The sequence below is a fragment of the Tamandua tetradactyla genome, chromosome 18, assembly GCF_023851605.1.
Source record: "Tamandua tetradactyla isolate mTamTet1 chromosome 18, mTamTet1.pri, whole genome shotgun sequence".
NCBI lineage: Eukaryota > Metazoa > Chordata > Mammalia > Pilosa > Myrmecophagidae > Tamandua > Tamandua tetradactyla.
Genome location: NC_135344.1, coordinates 59838527 through 59856534, shown reverse-complemented (window position 1 = coordinate 59856534; position 18008 = coordinate 59838527). Strand labels below are relative to the sequence as shown.

At 38.7% G+C, this 18008-nt stretch overlaps 1 protein-coding gene across 3 annotated transcripts in view; it reads right to left on the bottom strand.

Moving 5' to 3' along the window:
* Positions 1-4995: 4995 nt before the first annotated feature.
* Positions 4996-18008, bottom strand: part of ANKRD29 (ankyrin repeat domain 29) — a 55997-nt gene continuing 42984 nt past the window's right edge. For all 3 annotated transcript variants that reach the window (XM_077135791.1, XM_077135792.1, XM_077135793.1), the window contains one exon: positions 4996-5558. In XM_077135791.1, coding sequence (XP_076991906.1) covers positions 5475-5558 — 84 coding nt within the window. In that variant the 3' untranslated portion in view covers positions 4996-5474. The remainder of the gene's footprint in view (positions 5559-18008) is intronic.

Genomic DNA, 18008 nt, shown 5'->3' with positions numbered 1-18008 from the left:
CCAAAAGGCACATGAAAAGATGCTCAACTTCCCTGGCTATTAGGGAAATGCAAATCAAAACCACAATGAGATATCATCTCACACCCACGAGAATGGCCATTATCAATAAAACAGAAAACAAGTGCTGGAGAGGATGTGGAGAAAGAGGCACACTTATCCACTAATGGTGGGAATGTCAAATGGTACAACCACTGTGGAAGGCAGTTTGGTGTTTTCTTAGGAAGCTGAGTGTAGAACTACCGTAGGACCCGGCAATACCATTGCTAGGTATCTATTCAGAGGACATGAGGGAAAGGATACAAACAGGCATTTGCACACCAATGTTTATAGCAGCATATTTACAATTGCCAGAGAGGGAAACAGCCAAAATGTCCATCAACAGATGAGTGGCTAAACAAACTGTGGTATATATATACGATGGAATGTTATGCTGCTGTAAAACAGAATAAATTATGAAGTATGTAACAACACGGATGGACCTTAAGGACATTATGATGAGTGAGATTAGCCAGAAACAAAAGGACAAATACTGTATGGTCTCACAGATAAAAACTGACATTAGTGAATGAACTTGGAGAATTTCAGTTGGTAACAGAGACCATCAGGAGATAGAAATAGATTAGACAATAGGTAATTGGAGCTGAAGGGATACAGATTGTGCAACAGGACTGATTGTAAAAATTCAGAAATGGATAGCACAATACTACCTAACTGTAATACAATTATGTTAGAACACTGAATGAAGCTGAATGTGAGAATGATAAAGGGAGGAGGGCTGGGGACACAAATGAAATCAGAAGGCAAGATAGATGATAAAGACTGAGATGGTAAAATCTAGGAATGCCTAGAGTGTATAATGATAGTGACTAAATGTACAAATTTAAAAATGTTTTTGCATGAGGAAGAACAAAGGAATATAAATACTGCAGGGTGTTGAAAATAGATGGTAATTAATATTTTAAAACTTTAATTTATGTGTGAGACTAAAGCAAAAAAAATGTTTATTTGGTACAAAATTTATATTTTGACTAGTGCATTTCCTAATATAATGTATGTGAACAGCTTAATTGAACACCATAAGTACATGGAACCTTGAGTAGGGCATAAGATTTTTGTTGGTTTGTCCAGAGTGATGCCCCAATAAATCCCGGAGTGATTTGAACAGTGAATAAAAAAGTACTTGCAAAGTCCCCTTGGGGGAATAGTGAGAAAGGGGGAAAATTCAACTTCCCCAAGTGGAGAATTCTTGATATTCTCACAAGCAGTGGGACCAACCAAAGCAATAGGCTGAGACCCCAATCTTGAGATTTGTTCTTATGAAACTTAACCCTGCAAAGGATAGGTCAAGCCTACTTAAAATTAGGCCTCAGAGTCACCCCCAAGAGAACCTCTCTTGTTGCTCAGATGTGGCCTCTCTCTCTTAGCCAACATGAGAAGCAAACTCACTGCATCCCCCTCCCTACGTGGGACATGACTCCCAGGGGTGTGGACCTTCCTGGCAATGTGGGACAGAAATTCTAGAATGAGCTGGGACTCAGCATCAAGGGATTGAGAAAAACTTCTCGACCAAAAGAGGAAAGAGTGAAATGAGACAAAATAAAGTGTTAATGGTGAGAGATTCCAAGCAGAGTCGAGAGATCATCCTGGAGGTTATTCTTACGCATTAAATAGATATCACCTTTTTAGTTAAGGTGTTAACGGAGAAGCTGAAGGGAACTGCGTGAAAATGTAGAGCTGTGTTCCAGTAGCCATGTTTCTTGAAGATGATTGTATAACGATATAGCTTTCACAATATGACTGTGTGATTGTGAAAGCCTTGTGTCTGATGCTCCTTTTATCTACCTTATCGACAGACGAGTAAAACGTATGGATTAAAAATAAATAAATAATAGGGGAAACAAATGTTAAAAAAAAAAGTGCAGGTATCTCTACCTAGTCCAGGTCACCTGGCATTCAGGGGTGTGCCTTTCCTCGGACTCAGTTTCCCTTTGTGGTTTAGTGCTGAGAGGTAGCTTTCTTGTGTTTACAGAGAGTGGACAGAACAGGAGAGGAAGCCAGAATGGCCGTGGAGGGCTCACAAAGTTTCTGCTGCAAAATATTTGTTTCCTGAACAAGCAGTTCTTCAAAACCATCAGTTATTTTGAATGAAAACAGCTACTTACTGCAAGGACCAGGCACATGAGAGACAATAAAAACAGAAATTAGGAATTTGCATTTTCATTGTCTTCGTGACTATCGCCGGAATTCTGTCTGAATGTAAAACCTCCTAGGATCACCACAAAAGTTCTCTGTAGTAGAAATAATGAAATATATAGGTCCGTTAGTAAAATAGAGCTTAAAGGTCTATTCAGGACCCTAACTATCAGTATATTTATCAGTAAGGCTGATTTATTCACTCTAAAATTCCATACTATTAAAAATCACATAGAAATAACTTCTAATTAAAACAAACAAATGAACAGAAAAAAAGCAGCAAAGACCAACTGAGTAGAATATTAACTTTATTTTGATTATAACATGGAATATGTCATTAAACAAACCGGTGTGAAGAAAAACTTTTGTAGTTCAGTTAAGCGGATGATTTGCATAGGAATTACTGGTTTTAAGTTTTAGGATGCTGAGTTGACTGAATTGTGAATTAGACTGTAACATAAAATAAGAATCATCTACCTGTGTCCAAATTAAAATGCAATTTAAACCTCAAACCAGATCTTTGGTGAGTGATTAATATAATCATTTTCCCTGCTATGGGAAATATCCTAATTTTATCTAGATCAAATGTGATCTTTCTAAACTAGACACCTCTTACCTCCATTAAATATTGTTGAAGCTACTGGATTAATTTTGTATGGTCTCAATATTGTTCAGGAATATTATCCACTTAAAACTATCTAAGGAATAGGCCAAGGACAACATGTTTCATTGAAAAGCATTAAGTTTGTGATTTATCCCATTTTGTCTTTTGGAACTTTGTTTTCAGTACCTATAATAGTGCTTTGATTTATATCATGGAAGAGCAACCAATTTTGGCGTAAGGGCTCACTAAAGTGAAAAATATAAAGCATTTAAGGCTATGGTATTTTTCTTTTCAAATGAATATAGCTTTATGAAATTCCCATGGTGGGGAAAGGTGTATCTGTACAACTTTGTGGAAGAAAAGAATGTCAGTAAGGAAATTGGCATTGCTTTTTGGCTGCCAACATGTTTATATTAGTATTTTAGTAACACAGGTAACTTTCCATCCTGAAATTATTTTCAGGCTTTTTGCATAGCTAGTCAGGCTGTAGGCAATTCTCGGGGCTATGAGTTGCTCATTACTGATTTATTAATTATATTAATTCAATGATCAATTTAAATATTAATTTAATCATTAATTAATTATTAAGTTAATTTAAATAGTTAAAAGTTCTTGGACAAAACAGGCTTCGCTAGTGATATGGAACATAGTAAGCTGATTTTTATTGCATCGATCATTTTAAGAGAATACCTTCTATTTCTAAAGATTACCCTAGCATTTACTGACTTAAAGATAATGCTTTTGGTACAACTGAAAATTGCTTTAGAAAGGATCTTTAGAGATTACAACATTTCTCTCCATCTTAACATGTTTTGACATAGAGCACTGGCTGGAAACTAGAGCCAAACACGAACAAGAAAACTAAAGAGTTTAAACAACAGAAGTATCAGTGATGTTTACTATGGTAGATTACAGAAAGAAGGTTTAATTTTTGTGCGTACAATTAGGCACTGACTGAGACAGTTAGACACCATTGATTATAAAGTGCATTAAATACATACTTTCATAAATTTTGACCAACCCAAAGGAATAAGTCAATAAAAGCCTGATTGGAATCAATCAGCCCAGAAACATGCATAGATGGACGCTTATTAAATATGGACTATATAAGTCTTTTATTATTTATACTCCTGCAGTAAAAATAGCAACTCATTAAACTTGCATATTTATCCAAGGATGTCAAAGTCACTGCAATCAAAGAAGTGGTACTGGTGTGGGACATGATTTCCAGGGGTGTAAATCTCCCTGGCTATGAGGGACATGGGCCCCAGGGGTGAGCCTGGCCCTGGTTTCGTGGGATTGAGAAAGTCTTCTAGACCAAAATGGGGGAAGAGAAATGAAACAAAGTTTCTGTGGCTGAGAGATTTTACAGAGTGGAGAGGTCACTGGGGAGGTTATTCTTATGCAATGTATAGATATCTCTTTTCAGGTTTTGGTGTATTGGAGTAGCTAGAGTGAAATACCTGAGACTGTTGGAATGCAACCCAATAGCCTTGATTCTTGAAGATGATTTGAATAACTGTAGTGCTTTTAAGATATGATCCTGTGACGGTGAAACCCTTGTGACTGACGCTCCCTTTATAGAGGGAGATGGGTAAGGGATGCTTTGGGTGTTCTTTTTTCACTTTTATTCTTAATTTTTTTTTGAGTAATGAAAATGTTCAAAAATCGATTGTGATGATGAAAGCACAGCTATATGATGATACTGTGAACCACTGACTGTACAATTTGGATGATTATATGGTATGTGAATATATATCAACAAAATTGCATTAAAAAAATAATGTAGTATTGGGAGTTCAAGGTTCTACAGCATGGCATGGGAAAGAGATTCTCAAGCAGCAGAACCAAAATAAAAGCTCAAAGAGAGAAGTCTAAATTTTTTGTGGTTTATAGTTTCCTGAATTTCCAAATATGCCACTTGTTATCTCACATATCTACAGTGTTGAAACTCAGTACAAATGATTTTTAAGTCTCAGGAATAAGTAAAAAGATCAGTGAACAAATAAACAATTTGCCTTTTTTATAACTCAGCAACTCATCTTCAAAAAGCACATGGCAGTATGTCAGAAATGGCTTTTTAACAACATATATTCATAATACCTATTGATTCATAATACTCATGAGCCTTGGGTAGAAGACATTTTGCCCTGGAAGGATAAACGTACACACACACATACACACACACACACACAGGCTATGATGGATTTATATATTTCAGCATACTTATATTTAACCCAAAGGTCAAAGTGCATCAACTTACTTAAAGTCTAACTTTCAGTCATTTAAAAGAACAAAGCTTTCTGTCTCCTTGCTCAGGAATGAACACCTTGTCTCCTTGCTCAGGAATGAAACCTTAGAGTTTAAGTGAGAGACTCACATTAGCATAGCTTAAAATGAGTTTCTGGGAAATCCATTAGTATGCCAGACCCCACTGAGGCTGAGTTAGAGGCCAGTATTAGATGCCCACAGTGAGGGAACGGAAGGGGAGGGGTCCTGGAGCTCTTCTGTCCTTGACTTAACGCACAACGCACAGCTCTTCTTTGTCAGGTACCCACCAGGTGGGCATTCTGGGCATTTTCTTTCTTACAAGAATTTCCAACGTTATTTGAAAATCAATTTCTTTCCTGGACAATGCAGTTAAGGGTTCTATCTTTCCACCAAATATGGAACTAAATTAGCTCTTTCCGTGTGCTTCTTTACTTCGAAGGAGACGTAATATACGTTCATTTTTGGTTAGTTCTGCTGGCAGTTCATTGGCCTGAAAGAAGGAAAAAAGGGCATGAGCGAATTCCTGCAGTTGGTGTGAATTGAGGGGCTCCAAAAAAGGCTCCCGATGGAAACTTTTTCCTCCACTGATGAAAAATTCCCACTGAACCCACCTTTTTATGTTAAGACATTAAAGGCCTCCTTTAAAAGTATAAATATTGCCCACCATTCTCTGAAATTACTGTTAGAGTTATTTTTCTATCCAGCCATATCCCTTAGTAGACTGTAATCTCCTGGAGGGCAGGGCCCATGTCTTATTAATCATTGTACCTTCATTTCTAGCACAATTAAATTGGATACCTTATATTTAATTAGTTTATTATTTAAAAGACTCTGGATTTAGGGCAGGTATCTTTTAATGACAAGGGAAAGTCAGGAAACATACAGAACATAAGAGATACTTGGGAAAGAACAGCTTTAGTTCAGTGGTTATAACATCCCATTTGACCTAGTCTCAAGATACATTTTTTAAGCCTTTGGCAAATAAGTCCCTACCAAATGCCATAGATATTATGGGTCAGTGGTTCTCAAACTTTTTGGCCTCAGAGCCCTTTTACACTCTTAAAAATTAATAAGGACCCCAATGAGATTTTGTTTTTAACTTTATTAGAAATTACAACAGAAAAATTTAAACCTGTATTTATTTATTCATTTAAAAATAATAAACCCATTACAGGTTAACGTAACATATTTATTTTAAAAATAACTCAATTTTCAAAAACAAAAATGTGGTGAGATGAATGACATTGCTTTACAGTTTTGCAAATTTCTCTAACGTCTAGCTTAATAAAAAAACACTGGATTATCAAATCTGTCTGCATTCAGTCAATATTGAGGTATGTTGTTTAGATTGATGCTTATGAAGAAAATTCAGATTTGCCCAGATAGGGCAGTTTAAAAGGGAGGAATATATATATTTTTTTCATTTATACACATATGTATTTATTATAGTGAGTACACGAAATAAAATACGGTTAGTGCATCAAACTCAATTGATATCCATTAGATATTTTAAAAAGTAAGCTGAGTTAAAGAAATAGAATACAGTTAGTGCATCAAACTCAATTGCTACACATTAGATACTTTTTTTTATTAATTAACAGAAAAAAAAAATTAACCCAACATTCAGAAATCATACCATTCTACATATGCAATCAGTAATTCTTAACATCATCACATAGATGCATGATCATCGTTTCTTAGTATATTTGCATCGGTTTAGAAGAACTAGCAACACAACCAAAAAAGATATAGAATGTTAATATAGAGAAAAAAATAAAAGTAATAATAGTAAAAACAAAACAAAACAAAACAAAACAAAAACCTATAGCTCGGATGCAGCTTCATTCAGTGTTTTAACATGATTACTTTACAATTAGGCATTATTGTGCTGTCCATTTTTGAATTTTTGTATCCTAGTCCTGTTGCACAATCTGTATCCCATCAGCTCCAATTACCCATTATCTTACCCTGTTTCTAACTCCTGCTGGACTCTGTTACCAATGACATATTCCAAGTTTATTCTCGAATGTCGATTCACATCATTGGGACCATACAGTATTTGTCTTTTAGTTTTTGGCTAGACTCACTCAGCATAATATTCTCTAGGTCCATCCATGTTATTACATGCTTCATAAGTTTATCTTGTCTTAAAGCTGCATAATATTCCATCGTATGTATATACCACAGTTTGTTTAGCCACTCGTCTGTTGATGGACATTTCGGCTGTTTCCATCTCTTTGCAATTGTAAATAACGCTGCTATAAACATTGGTGTGCAAATGTGTGTTTGAGTTTTTGCCCTTAATTCCTTTGAGTAGATTCCCAGCAATGGTATTGCTGGGTTGTATGGCAATTCTATATTCAGCTTTTTGAGGAACCGCCAAACTGCCTTCCACAGTGGTTGCACCATTTGACATTCCCACCAACAGTGGATAAGTGTGCCTCTTTCACCGCATCCTCTCCAGCACTTGTCATTTTCTGTTTTGTTGATAATGGCCATTCTGGTGGGTGTGAGATGATATCTCATTGTGGTTTTGATTTGCATTTCTCTAATGGCCAGGGACATTGAGCATCTCTTCATGTGCCTTTTGGCCATTTGTATTTCCTCTTCTGAGAGGTGTCTGTTCAAGTCTTTTTCCCATTTTGTAATTGGGTTGGCTGTCTTTTTGTTGTTGAGTTGAACAATCTCTTTATAAATTCTGGATACTAGACCTTTATCTGATATGTCATTTCCAAATATTGTCTCCCATTGTGTAGGCTGTCTTCCTACTTTCTTGATGAAGTTCTTTGATGCACAAAAGTGTTTAATTTTGAGGAGTTCCCATTTATTTATTTCCTTCTTCAGTGCTCTTGCTTTAGGTTTAAGGTCCATAAAACCGCCTCCAATTGTAAGATTCATAAGGTATCTCCCTACATTTTCCTCTAACTGTTTTATGGTCTTAGACCTAATGTTTAGATCTTTGATCCATTTTGAGTTAACTTTTGTGTAGGGTGTGAGATATGGGTCTTCTTTTATTCTTTTGCATATGGATATCCAGTTCTCTAGGCACCATTTATTGAAGAGACTGCTCTGTCCCAGTTGAGTTGGCTTGACTGGCTTATCAAAGATCAAATGTCCATAGATGAGAGGGTCTATATCTGAGCACTCTATTCGATTCCATTGGTCGATATATCTATCTTTATGCCAATACCATGCTGTTTTGACCACTGTGGCTTCATAATACGCCTTAAAGTCAGGCAGTGCAAGACCTCCAGCTTCGTTTTTTTTCCTCAAGATGTTTTTAGCAATTCGGGGCACCCTGCCCTTCCAGATAAATTTGCTTATTCGTTTTTCTATTTCTGAAAAATAAGTTGTTGGGATTTTGATTGGTATTGCATTGAATCTGTAAATCAATTTAGGTAGGATTGACATCTTAACTATATTTAGTCTTCCAGTCCATGAACACGGTATGCCCTTCCACTTATTTAGGTCTTCTGTGATTTCTTTTAGCAGTTTTTTGTAGTTTTCTTTATATAGGATTTTTGTCTCTTTAGTTAAATTTATTCCTAGGTATTTTATTCTTTTAGTTGCAATTGTAAATGGGATTCGTTCCTTGATTTCCCCCTCAGCTTGTTCATTGCTACTGTATAGAAATGCTACAGATTTTTGAATGTTGATCTTGTAACCTGCTACTTTGCTATACTCATTTATTAGCTCTAGTAGTTTTGTTGTGGATTTTTCCGGGTTTTCGACATATAGTATCATATCGTCTGCAAACAGTGATAGTTTTACTTCTTCCTTTCCAATTTTGATGCCTTGTATTTCTTTTTCTTGTCTAATTGCTCTGGCTAGAACCTCCAACACAATGTTGAATAATAGTGGTGATAGTGGACATCCTTGTCTTGTTCCTGATCTTAGGGGGAAAGTTTTCAATTTTTCCCCATTGAGGATGATATTAGCTGTGGGTTTTTCATATATTCCCTCTATCATTTTAAGGAAGTTCCCTTGTATTCCTATCTTTTGAAGTGTTTTCAACAGGAAAGGATGTTGAATCTTGTCAAATGCCTTCTCGGCATCAATTGAGATGATCATGTGATTTTTCTGCTTTGATTTGTTGATATGGTGTATTACATTAATTGATTTTCTTATGTTGAACCATCCTTGCATACCTGGGATGAATCCTACTTGGTCATGATGTATAATTCTTTTAATGTGTTGTTGGACACGATTTGCTAGAATTTTATTGAGGATTTTTGCATCTATATTCATTAGAGAGATTGGCCCGTAGTTTTCTTTTTTTGTAATATCTTTGCCTGGTTTTGGTATGAGGGTGATGTTGGCTTCATAGAATGAATTAGGTAGTTTTCCCTCCACTTCGATTTTTTTGAAGAGTTTGAGGAGAGTTGGTACTAATTCTTTCTGGAATGTTTGATAGAATTCACAAGTGAAGCCGTCTGGTCCTGGAGTTTTCTTTTTAGGAAGGTTTTGAATGACTGATTCAATTTCTTTACTTGTGATTGGTTTGTTGAGGTCATCTATGTCTTCTTGAGTCAAAGTTGGTTGTTCATGTCTTTCTAGGAACCCGTCCATTTCATCTAAATTGTTGTATTTATTAGCGTAAAGTTGTTCATAGTATCCTGTTATTACCTCCTTTATTTCTTTGAGGTCAGTAGTTATGTCTCCTCTTCCATTTCTGATCTTATTTGTTTGCATCCTCTCTCTTCTTCTTTTTGTCAATCTTGCTAAGGGCCCATCAATCTTATTGATTTTCTCATAGAATCAACTTCTGGTCTTATTTATCTTCTCTATTGTTTTCATGTTTTCAATTTCATTTATTTCTGCTCTAATCTTTGTTATTTCTTTCCTTTTGCTTGCTTTGGGATTAGTTTGCTGTTCTTTCTCCAGTTCTTCCAAGTGGACAGTTAATTCCTGCATTTTTGCCTTTTCTTCTTTTCTGATATAGGCATTTAGGGCAATAAATTTCCCTCTTAGCACTGCCTTTGCTGTGTCCCATAAGTTTTGAAATGTTGTGTTTTCATTTTCATTCACCTCGAGGTATTTGCTAATTTCTCTAGCAATTTCTTCTTTGACCCAGTCGTTGTTTAGGAGTGTGTTGTTGAGCCTCCACGTATTTGTGAATTTTCTGGCACTCTGCCTATTATTGATTTCCAACTTCATTCCTTTATGATCCGAGAAAGTGTTGTGTATGATTTCAATCTTTTTAAATTTGTTAAGACTTGCTTTGTGACCCAGCATATGGTCTATCTTTGAGAATGATCCATGAGCACTTGAGAAAAAGGTGTATCCTGCTGATGTGGGATGTAATGTCCTATAAATGTCTGTTAAGTCTAGCTCATTTATAGTAATATTCAGATTCTCTATTTCTTCATTGATCCTCTGTCTAGATGTTCTGTCCATTGATGAGAGTGGTGAATTGAAGTCTCCAACTATTATGGTATATGTGTCTATTTCCCTTTTCAGTGTTTGCAGTGTATTCCTCACATATTTTGGGGCATTCTGGTTCGATGTATAAATATTTATGATTGTTATGTCTTCTTGTTTAATTGTTCCTTTTATTAGTATATAGTGTCCTTCTTTGTCTCTTTTAACTGTTTTACATTTGAAGTCTAATTTGTTGGATATTAGTATAGCCACTCCTGCTCTTTTCTGGTTGTTATTTGCATGAAATATCTTTTCCCAACCTTTCACTTTCAACCTATGTTTATCTTTGGGTCTAAGATGTGTTTCCTGTAGACAGCATATAGAAGGATCCTGTTTTTTAATCCATTCTGCCAATCTATGTCTTTTGATTGGGGAATTCAGTCCATTAACATTTAGTGTTATTACTGTTTGGATAATATTTTCCTCTAACATTTTGCCTTTTGTATTATATATATCATATCTGATTTTCCTTCTTTCTACACTCTTCTCCATACCTCTCTCTTCTGTCTTTTTGTATCTGACTCTAGTGCTCCCTTTAGTATTTCTTGCAGAGCTGGTCTCTTGGTCACAAATTCTCTCAGTGACTTTTTGTCTGAGAATGTTTTAATTTCTCTCTCATTTTTGAAGGACAATTTTGCTGGATATAGGAGTCTTGGTTGGCAGTTTTTCTCTTTTAGTAAATTAAATATATCATCCCACTGTCTTCTAGCCTCCATGGTTTCTGCTGAGAAATCTACACATAGTCTTATTGGGTTTCCCTTGTATGTGATGGATTTTTTTTCTCTTGCTGCTTTCTTTCTCTTTAACCTCTCACATTCTAACTAGTAAGTGTCTTGGAGAACGCCTATTTGGGTCTATTCTCTTTGGGGTGCGCTGCACTTCTTGGATCTGTAATTTTAGGTCTTTCATAAGAGTTGGGAAATTTTCAGTGAAAATTTCTTCCATTAGTTTTTCTCCTCCTTTTCCCTTCTCTTCTCCTTCTGGGACACCCACAACACGTATATTTGTGCGCTTCATATTGTCCTTGAGTTCCCTGATACCCTGTTCAAATTTTTCCATTCTTTTCCCTATAGTTTCTGTTTCTTTTTGGAATTCAGATGTTCCATCCTCCAAATCACTAATTCTAGCTTCTGTCTCTTTAGATCTACCATTGTAGGTATCCATTGTTTTTTCCATCTTTTCTACTTTGTCCTTCACTCCCATAAGTTCTGTGATTTGTTTTTTCAGATTTTCTATTTCTTCTTTTTGTTCAGCCCATGTCTTCTTCATGTCCTCCCTCAATTTATTGATTTGGTTTTTGAAGAGGTTTTCCATTTCTGTTCGTATATTCAGCATTAGTTGTCTCAGCTCCTGTATCTCATTTGAACTATTGGTTTGTTCCTTTCATTGGGCCATATCTTCAATTTTCCGAGCGTGATCCATTATTTTCTGCTATTGTCTGGGCATTTAATCAGACTTCCCTGGGTGTGGGACCCAGCAGGTTGAAAGATTTTTCTGTGAAATCTCTGGGCTCTGTTTTTCTTATCCTGCCCAGTAGGTGGCGCTCGTGGCACACGTTTGTCTCACGTGTTTGGAAGGGATCCCCCCCATCACCGTTCTCCGCGGCCTGGGGATTTCCGATCCAATTCTCTCAGTTGGTTCGGGGGGGCCGCGTGTGGTGGGGGCGTCAGCCGCCGCGACTTGAGGGGACCCTGTGGCTCCTTTATTAATTTCCCTATTGGTGTTTGGTTCGACCCAGTCCCTGCCACTGTCGGAAATTCCCTTCTCTCCCTGGAGGGGTGTCGGTCGCCGGCCGCAGCGGGCCCAGGGAATTCGCCACCGGACCAGGAAGCCGCCCGCGGGGGAGGGGCGTTGGTCGCAGGCCGCCGCAGCCTGGGGAATTCGCCACGGGACCAGGAAGCCACCCGCAGGGCAGGGCCACCGCGGCTTGGGTAGCCCTCTGATCCGAGACTCGTAGCCAGTCCAGGAAGCCGCCCGCAAAAGAGGGGCGCCGGCCGCCGCGGCTTGGGAAACTTGCCTCTCCGAGACTCTCAGCCGGCCTGGGAAGGAGGGAGGGAGGAGCTCTGGCCGCCACAGCTGCCGCTGCTCAGGGAGTCGTGCGCCGCTCGGGGATCTCACCGCAGCCGAGTCTCGCAGTCAGACTAGCCAGTCCAGACTGGGGTACGCTGTGTGTCCATTCCCTGCCGTGGCCCCGGGAGCTGTTCTGCACTGTTTCTGTTCACCTAGTAGTTGCTCTGGAGGAGGAACTAAGACGCACATACCTTACTAAGCCGCCATCTTGGCCCCACCAGGGAGGAATATTTTAATGGTCTTTTCAGATAACTGTAGATATTTTTCTCTGATGTTAAACAATACTCAAGAAACAGTTGTTTCTTAAAGGTTAGATGCAATGTGAAATTTGAAATCATATCTATGAACTCCTTATATTCTGTTCCATTAAAATCCATAGCTCTATCTTGCACTGTGAGTGGATCTTTTACTCACGCGTGATTTGGAAAATATTAGTTCACTGAGTTATGCAGATATTCCAAATGACACATGTTATTATACAGTTTCAAAAAAATTACATTCATTAATACAATTTGTAGATTTTATCAGAAAAGACTTTAAGTATTAGGAAGTTTTCAAGCTTCTAGTGGTGGACACAAGTTTACAAAAATTCTAATTTACTCTTGAAAATGAGAATTTTACCACTGGCAACAAATCCTCCCAGTTGTTTTCTTTAAGTGATGGGCTTACTTTGTCATTTTGATGAGATTTTTGCCAGACATCGAAGTATGAAGCAGTAGTTTATCTCGAAATTGTTCTTCAGATAAAAATGGTAGTTCCAGGAACAATGTGGCTGGTTCACCTTGCAATTCAAGCAACTGCACAAATGCTTTTTCTGAGACATCAACTTTCAGTATCAGGAAAAGTGCTTTTACTTGAACTTCCCATTTTGTCAAACAATAGTAAAAAGACATGTTAACAAAGGTCAAGATTCACCACAAAAAAATCTTACTGCTTCATAAAGGACATGTTTTTCTTTAAAATTTTATTGTGGTAATATATGTATCACATAACATTTTCCATTTTTAACCCCTTTGAAGGGTACATGAGTTACATTCACAGTGCTGCGCTACCAATACCCCTTTCTATTAACACACATTTTTCCATCACCCAAACAGAAACTCTGCACCTCTTAAGCAATAACTCCTCATTGTTTCCTTTCCCCAGATAACCTCTAATCTACTTTCTATCTCGACGAATTTTCTTATTCTAGATATTTCATGCAAATGGAATTATACAATATTTGTCCTTTCGTGTCTGGCTCCTTTCACTGGGTATGGACCATTATGCGATTTGGCAAGGTCCTGGAGGCAACTGGTCCGTGTGTTTCCAAAGCAAAGGCCACCCGTACATGCAGAAATCTCCCACTCATACCTAAGACATGGCGTCTGTGAGACAAGTTACGTGAAACTCGCCAACTTTGCATAACTGTTAGGATGTTCTGACACTCTCTGAACCTCGGTCTTGATTTCCTAGAAATCAGGACTTTTTTCGGGGTAAGTAAATTTGGTTAGTTAGCATTCCATCACCTTAGAAGGCTTGCTTTTCTTGTTTTTGCTTTATTCAGACATACTTTTCTTTGTGTAACCTCATTGTATTTCCTATATAAGCTGCCTCTTTCTCATGGGTGGTGGTGGGGGGTGGGGAACAAAGGACTTTTGCCTCATCACAGAGCATTCCCCAATTTGCAAATTGTCTCCTTTTGATAAATAGATGGTCTCTCTTTTTTTAAATTCTTAAAATTTGTCTTTTATTTGACGAGACTAAGGTCTCAACAATGTCACCCACCATTGCCTTTGCGCTGTTAGAGCAAATGTCAGCACAGTGAAAGAGTGAAATGACTTCATTGTATCATTATGAATATCGTGTTGGCTTAGACACCCTGCTGAGGACCCTCGGGGGCCCAGAGAACACAGGTTGAGAACTGTTGTTACAGACAAAATGAGAGGATGCCAGAGGGGGCCATGAAAGGGGAAAGGGGCAAACAGAACCGGGAAGAGGGCCCAGTTGTAGATGTTTCCTGTCTCATATACTTTTTCTCCTGCCGCCAGCCTGAAACCCCAGCTGTTTAACCTGAGGCCCTGACCCAAGGCAAAGCTCCCACACTCCCCACCTTCTAGGCCAGATCTTGCTCCCACAGCCCCACCTGCCTACTTTTGGGGAATTTGCAAAGATTTTTTTTTACTAATTATGAGTCTGCCACAAAGGGTCAGCTGTGCAGCACGTCCAAGAGCTGCATCTCTGTCAACCATATAGGACCCTTGGGTCTGATGCTGGAATCAGATGGGAGGTTGCTATGTTAAACCACTATAGACCAGAGGCCCCTCTATGGGGTCAAATTCTACTATTGGCTTCATTCCTGCAGGAACACACTTTGTGCATGCCTAAAGCCTGGGCCTGCAGAGAAATGCTCCTGGGAAACAGAACGAAGCCTTATCCAGTCTCAGGGTAAACATTCAGGAATAACTGAGCTGTTGATGCATCAATCCCTGATATGCGGTGTGTAGGCTGGCAGCCAGCCAGAGGATCCACTACAGTCAGGAAGAAGAGGGGATCTAAGAAGCTGAACCTCTGTCTACAAGCACGATAAGTTACTGCCTGCCTTGTGTGGACCATCTCCATAAGTGTCTGCATCTTTTGCCATGAAAAAAGCTTTATACCCTCAAACTCCATCAGTTGTCAAGTTTTGCTCAATCATTACTGTTGTGTATGCCATCCATATCATTCTGAACACCTGATCTCATTCCTCTTCTCTCCCTATTGGTCCCCACTGAAATTTCAGGTTGCTGAGGTTGTGTGGACTATACGATAGTTAGTGTCCTAGGATTACTAGTCCCTAAAGGCCATCTTTTCCATTATGGAGCAGACCTGTAGGTCCATATGCACAATACTACAGTGTCAAATCCCTGTCTTTCCTCACTGTTCCTGGCAGAAGACATGCTCTGAGACCTCAGTTGGGGGTGTTGGGAATACAGGACACCTGCACTCATGGGGGTGGCTCTATTGGGTCCATTTGGTTGGCTCTCTCCTTTGGTGTTTGCTTGGAAGCCCCAGTCAGGAGTCCTGGAACCCTGCCAGCAGAAGAGTGCTTCTGTTCTAGTTTAGAAGTCATCTTCTCTGGGAAGTCTTTAATAGTGTTCTTTCTTCCCCTTGCTTATAGCTCTTGTCACTCTGTATTGTAATTGTTTATACACTTGTCTTCATTTGCCCCATCAACTTTGATGTCCATCAGGAGAGAGACTATGCAGATCTTATTCCCCATTGCAGCCCCAGCATGCAGCAGTGTATGGTATCTCATAGGCACTCAATTGGTGTTTATTGAATGAGTGAATGAAGGCCAAGAATAAGCCCTCATGAATCCTAGGTGGCTGCTCGAATCCCAACACTCTTGCTTCTGGAGTTGTCATTAAAGAGGCTGCCTGCTCTGGTGGGGCTGGTAGGCAGTGGGGGCTTGTCTGGCAATGACTCCCAGGGCTCTAAGGGCTTCTGCAGTAGGAGGGTCCAACAGGGGCAGCCCACACTTACAGCAAATAGTTTTAGGGAGGGCTCAAAGTCCAACATCTTACCCGCTGGAAATTCCTCATAACCACTGTGGCTGAGATTCTAGGAGACACACAGGAATTGCATTTTCAGTCTCTCTATAAAAGTGATTAAGTCTCTTCTTTGTCTCAATGCAGTACTGTATAGCTCACCTATGAAGATTGATCTCTTTAGGAAGTTTGTGTACATGATCTGAAGATAAGCAGGTGATTGTGATTTCAACTGGCTTATCACACAGCTAGACCAGTTAATGGGAAAAAAATCCCAGTATTTTAGGGAAAGATAAATAGAAACGTTGTCGTCAAGCAAGTCAATGGTGGGAAAGGAGGAATAATTCCACATGGGAAATGGAATGAACAAAAGATACCCTTGGCAGGTTGCTGAATTGCTCCTTCTTAGCTCAAAGAGCGAAAGGAAAACATGGACAAAGAACTAAAGGAACTCAGGAAAGCAAGAGATGACACAGAGAGAATATCAGTAGAGACATGGAAATTATAAAACAGAGCCAAACAGAGCGAAAGACCATAGTAACAAATTGAAAACTCCCTAGAGGGGTTCAACAGCAAACTGGACCTGACAGAGGAAAGAATCAGTGAACCTGAAGATAAGACAACTGAAATCATCCAGTCTGAGGAGCAGAAGGAAGAAAGAATGAAGCAGCACAAACAGAGCCTGAGGAGCCTGTAGCACATTCTAGAGTACCAATAAATGCACTGTGAGAGTCTCAGAAGGAGAACAAAAAGATGGGCAGGTAGAATATTCAAATAAATGGTAGAAAAGTTAGCGGTTTAGTGTGTTTTCTCAAGACTTCTCCTAGGCTACTCTTCTCTCCCCAGTCTCTACATTTGGCTGCTTGAGCAGATGCTGAGTAGGCGGAAGTACAAGGACAATCATTTTCTCTAGTGTTACTGTGCATCCTCCCACCTTCAAGTTTGTCCTAGTTATAAAGATTTGGAGATATAAAAAATATGGAATGGTTTTGTAATGGTGGCATTTACTCCTACTAATTATATAAAAGCAACATTTTCCCCATGTAAAGCTACCAACAACACAAGCAGTTCTTAGGATATGAGCATTCAACTTATGGAGTATGGTGATAAACGAACAGGAATTTGACATTTTTAGGGCACTTCCTCAATGATAGAGTGAATCTTATACCTCTCTGCTACCCTCTTCCCGCTTCTCCTCTCAGGATACTGCACTACTGAGAACTAAAACCATTAATGATATAGAATTTCGGTACAATTACCTCGGTCCAAATGCACTGCTCACTAATAACTTAATAGCAAATCTGCATGTCCTAACTATATATATGAATATGGAGGCACTGAGTGGAGTCATAATCGAGGAGTTATGATATAACGACTGATTATGACTCCTGAAGCATTATATAAATATTCTTTCCTCTTTCTGGTATATTAGAGTAGATAGAGCAGAAATACCTGAAATCTCTGAACTGTAGCCCAGCTACCGTGATCCCTGAGAATCACTGCAAAAAGCCCTTCTCTTGTGCCTTTGTCCATTTTCTTACTTCAGGAATTTGTAAGGGCAAAGGTTTTAATGCCAATGGATAAACTTAAGTCAGCCACTAATTAGTTCCAACCCCAATGTGACCCCTTTTACATCTATAAATTGTTTCTACTTACACTTGCTATTGAAATAACTCTGTCTCCTTTTCTGCTTAGACATGTTGTTTGAAATTGTAATGGCTTCATCTCTCCTTATTAAAATCCATAAAAACCTTGAATCCCTAGTCTAGGGAGGCAAATTTTGGGGCTGAAACGCCATATGCTCTCCTGCTTCATGCCTAGCAATAAACTCTTTCCCTCTTTGAAACCCTGGTGTCTCAGGAAATGGTCGTTCAAGCACATAGGGCAGAGAATTCACTGCCGCTGTCTGATATCAGAGTCACTTTTATCCCCTGCTTTGG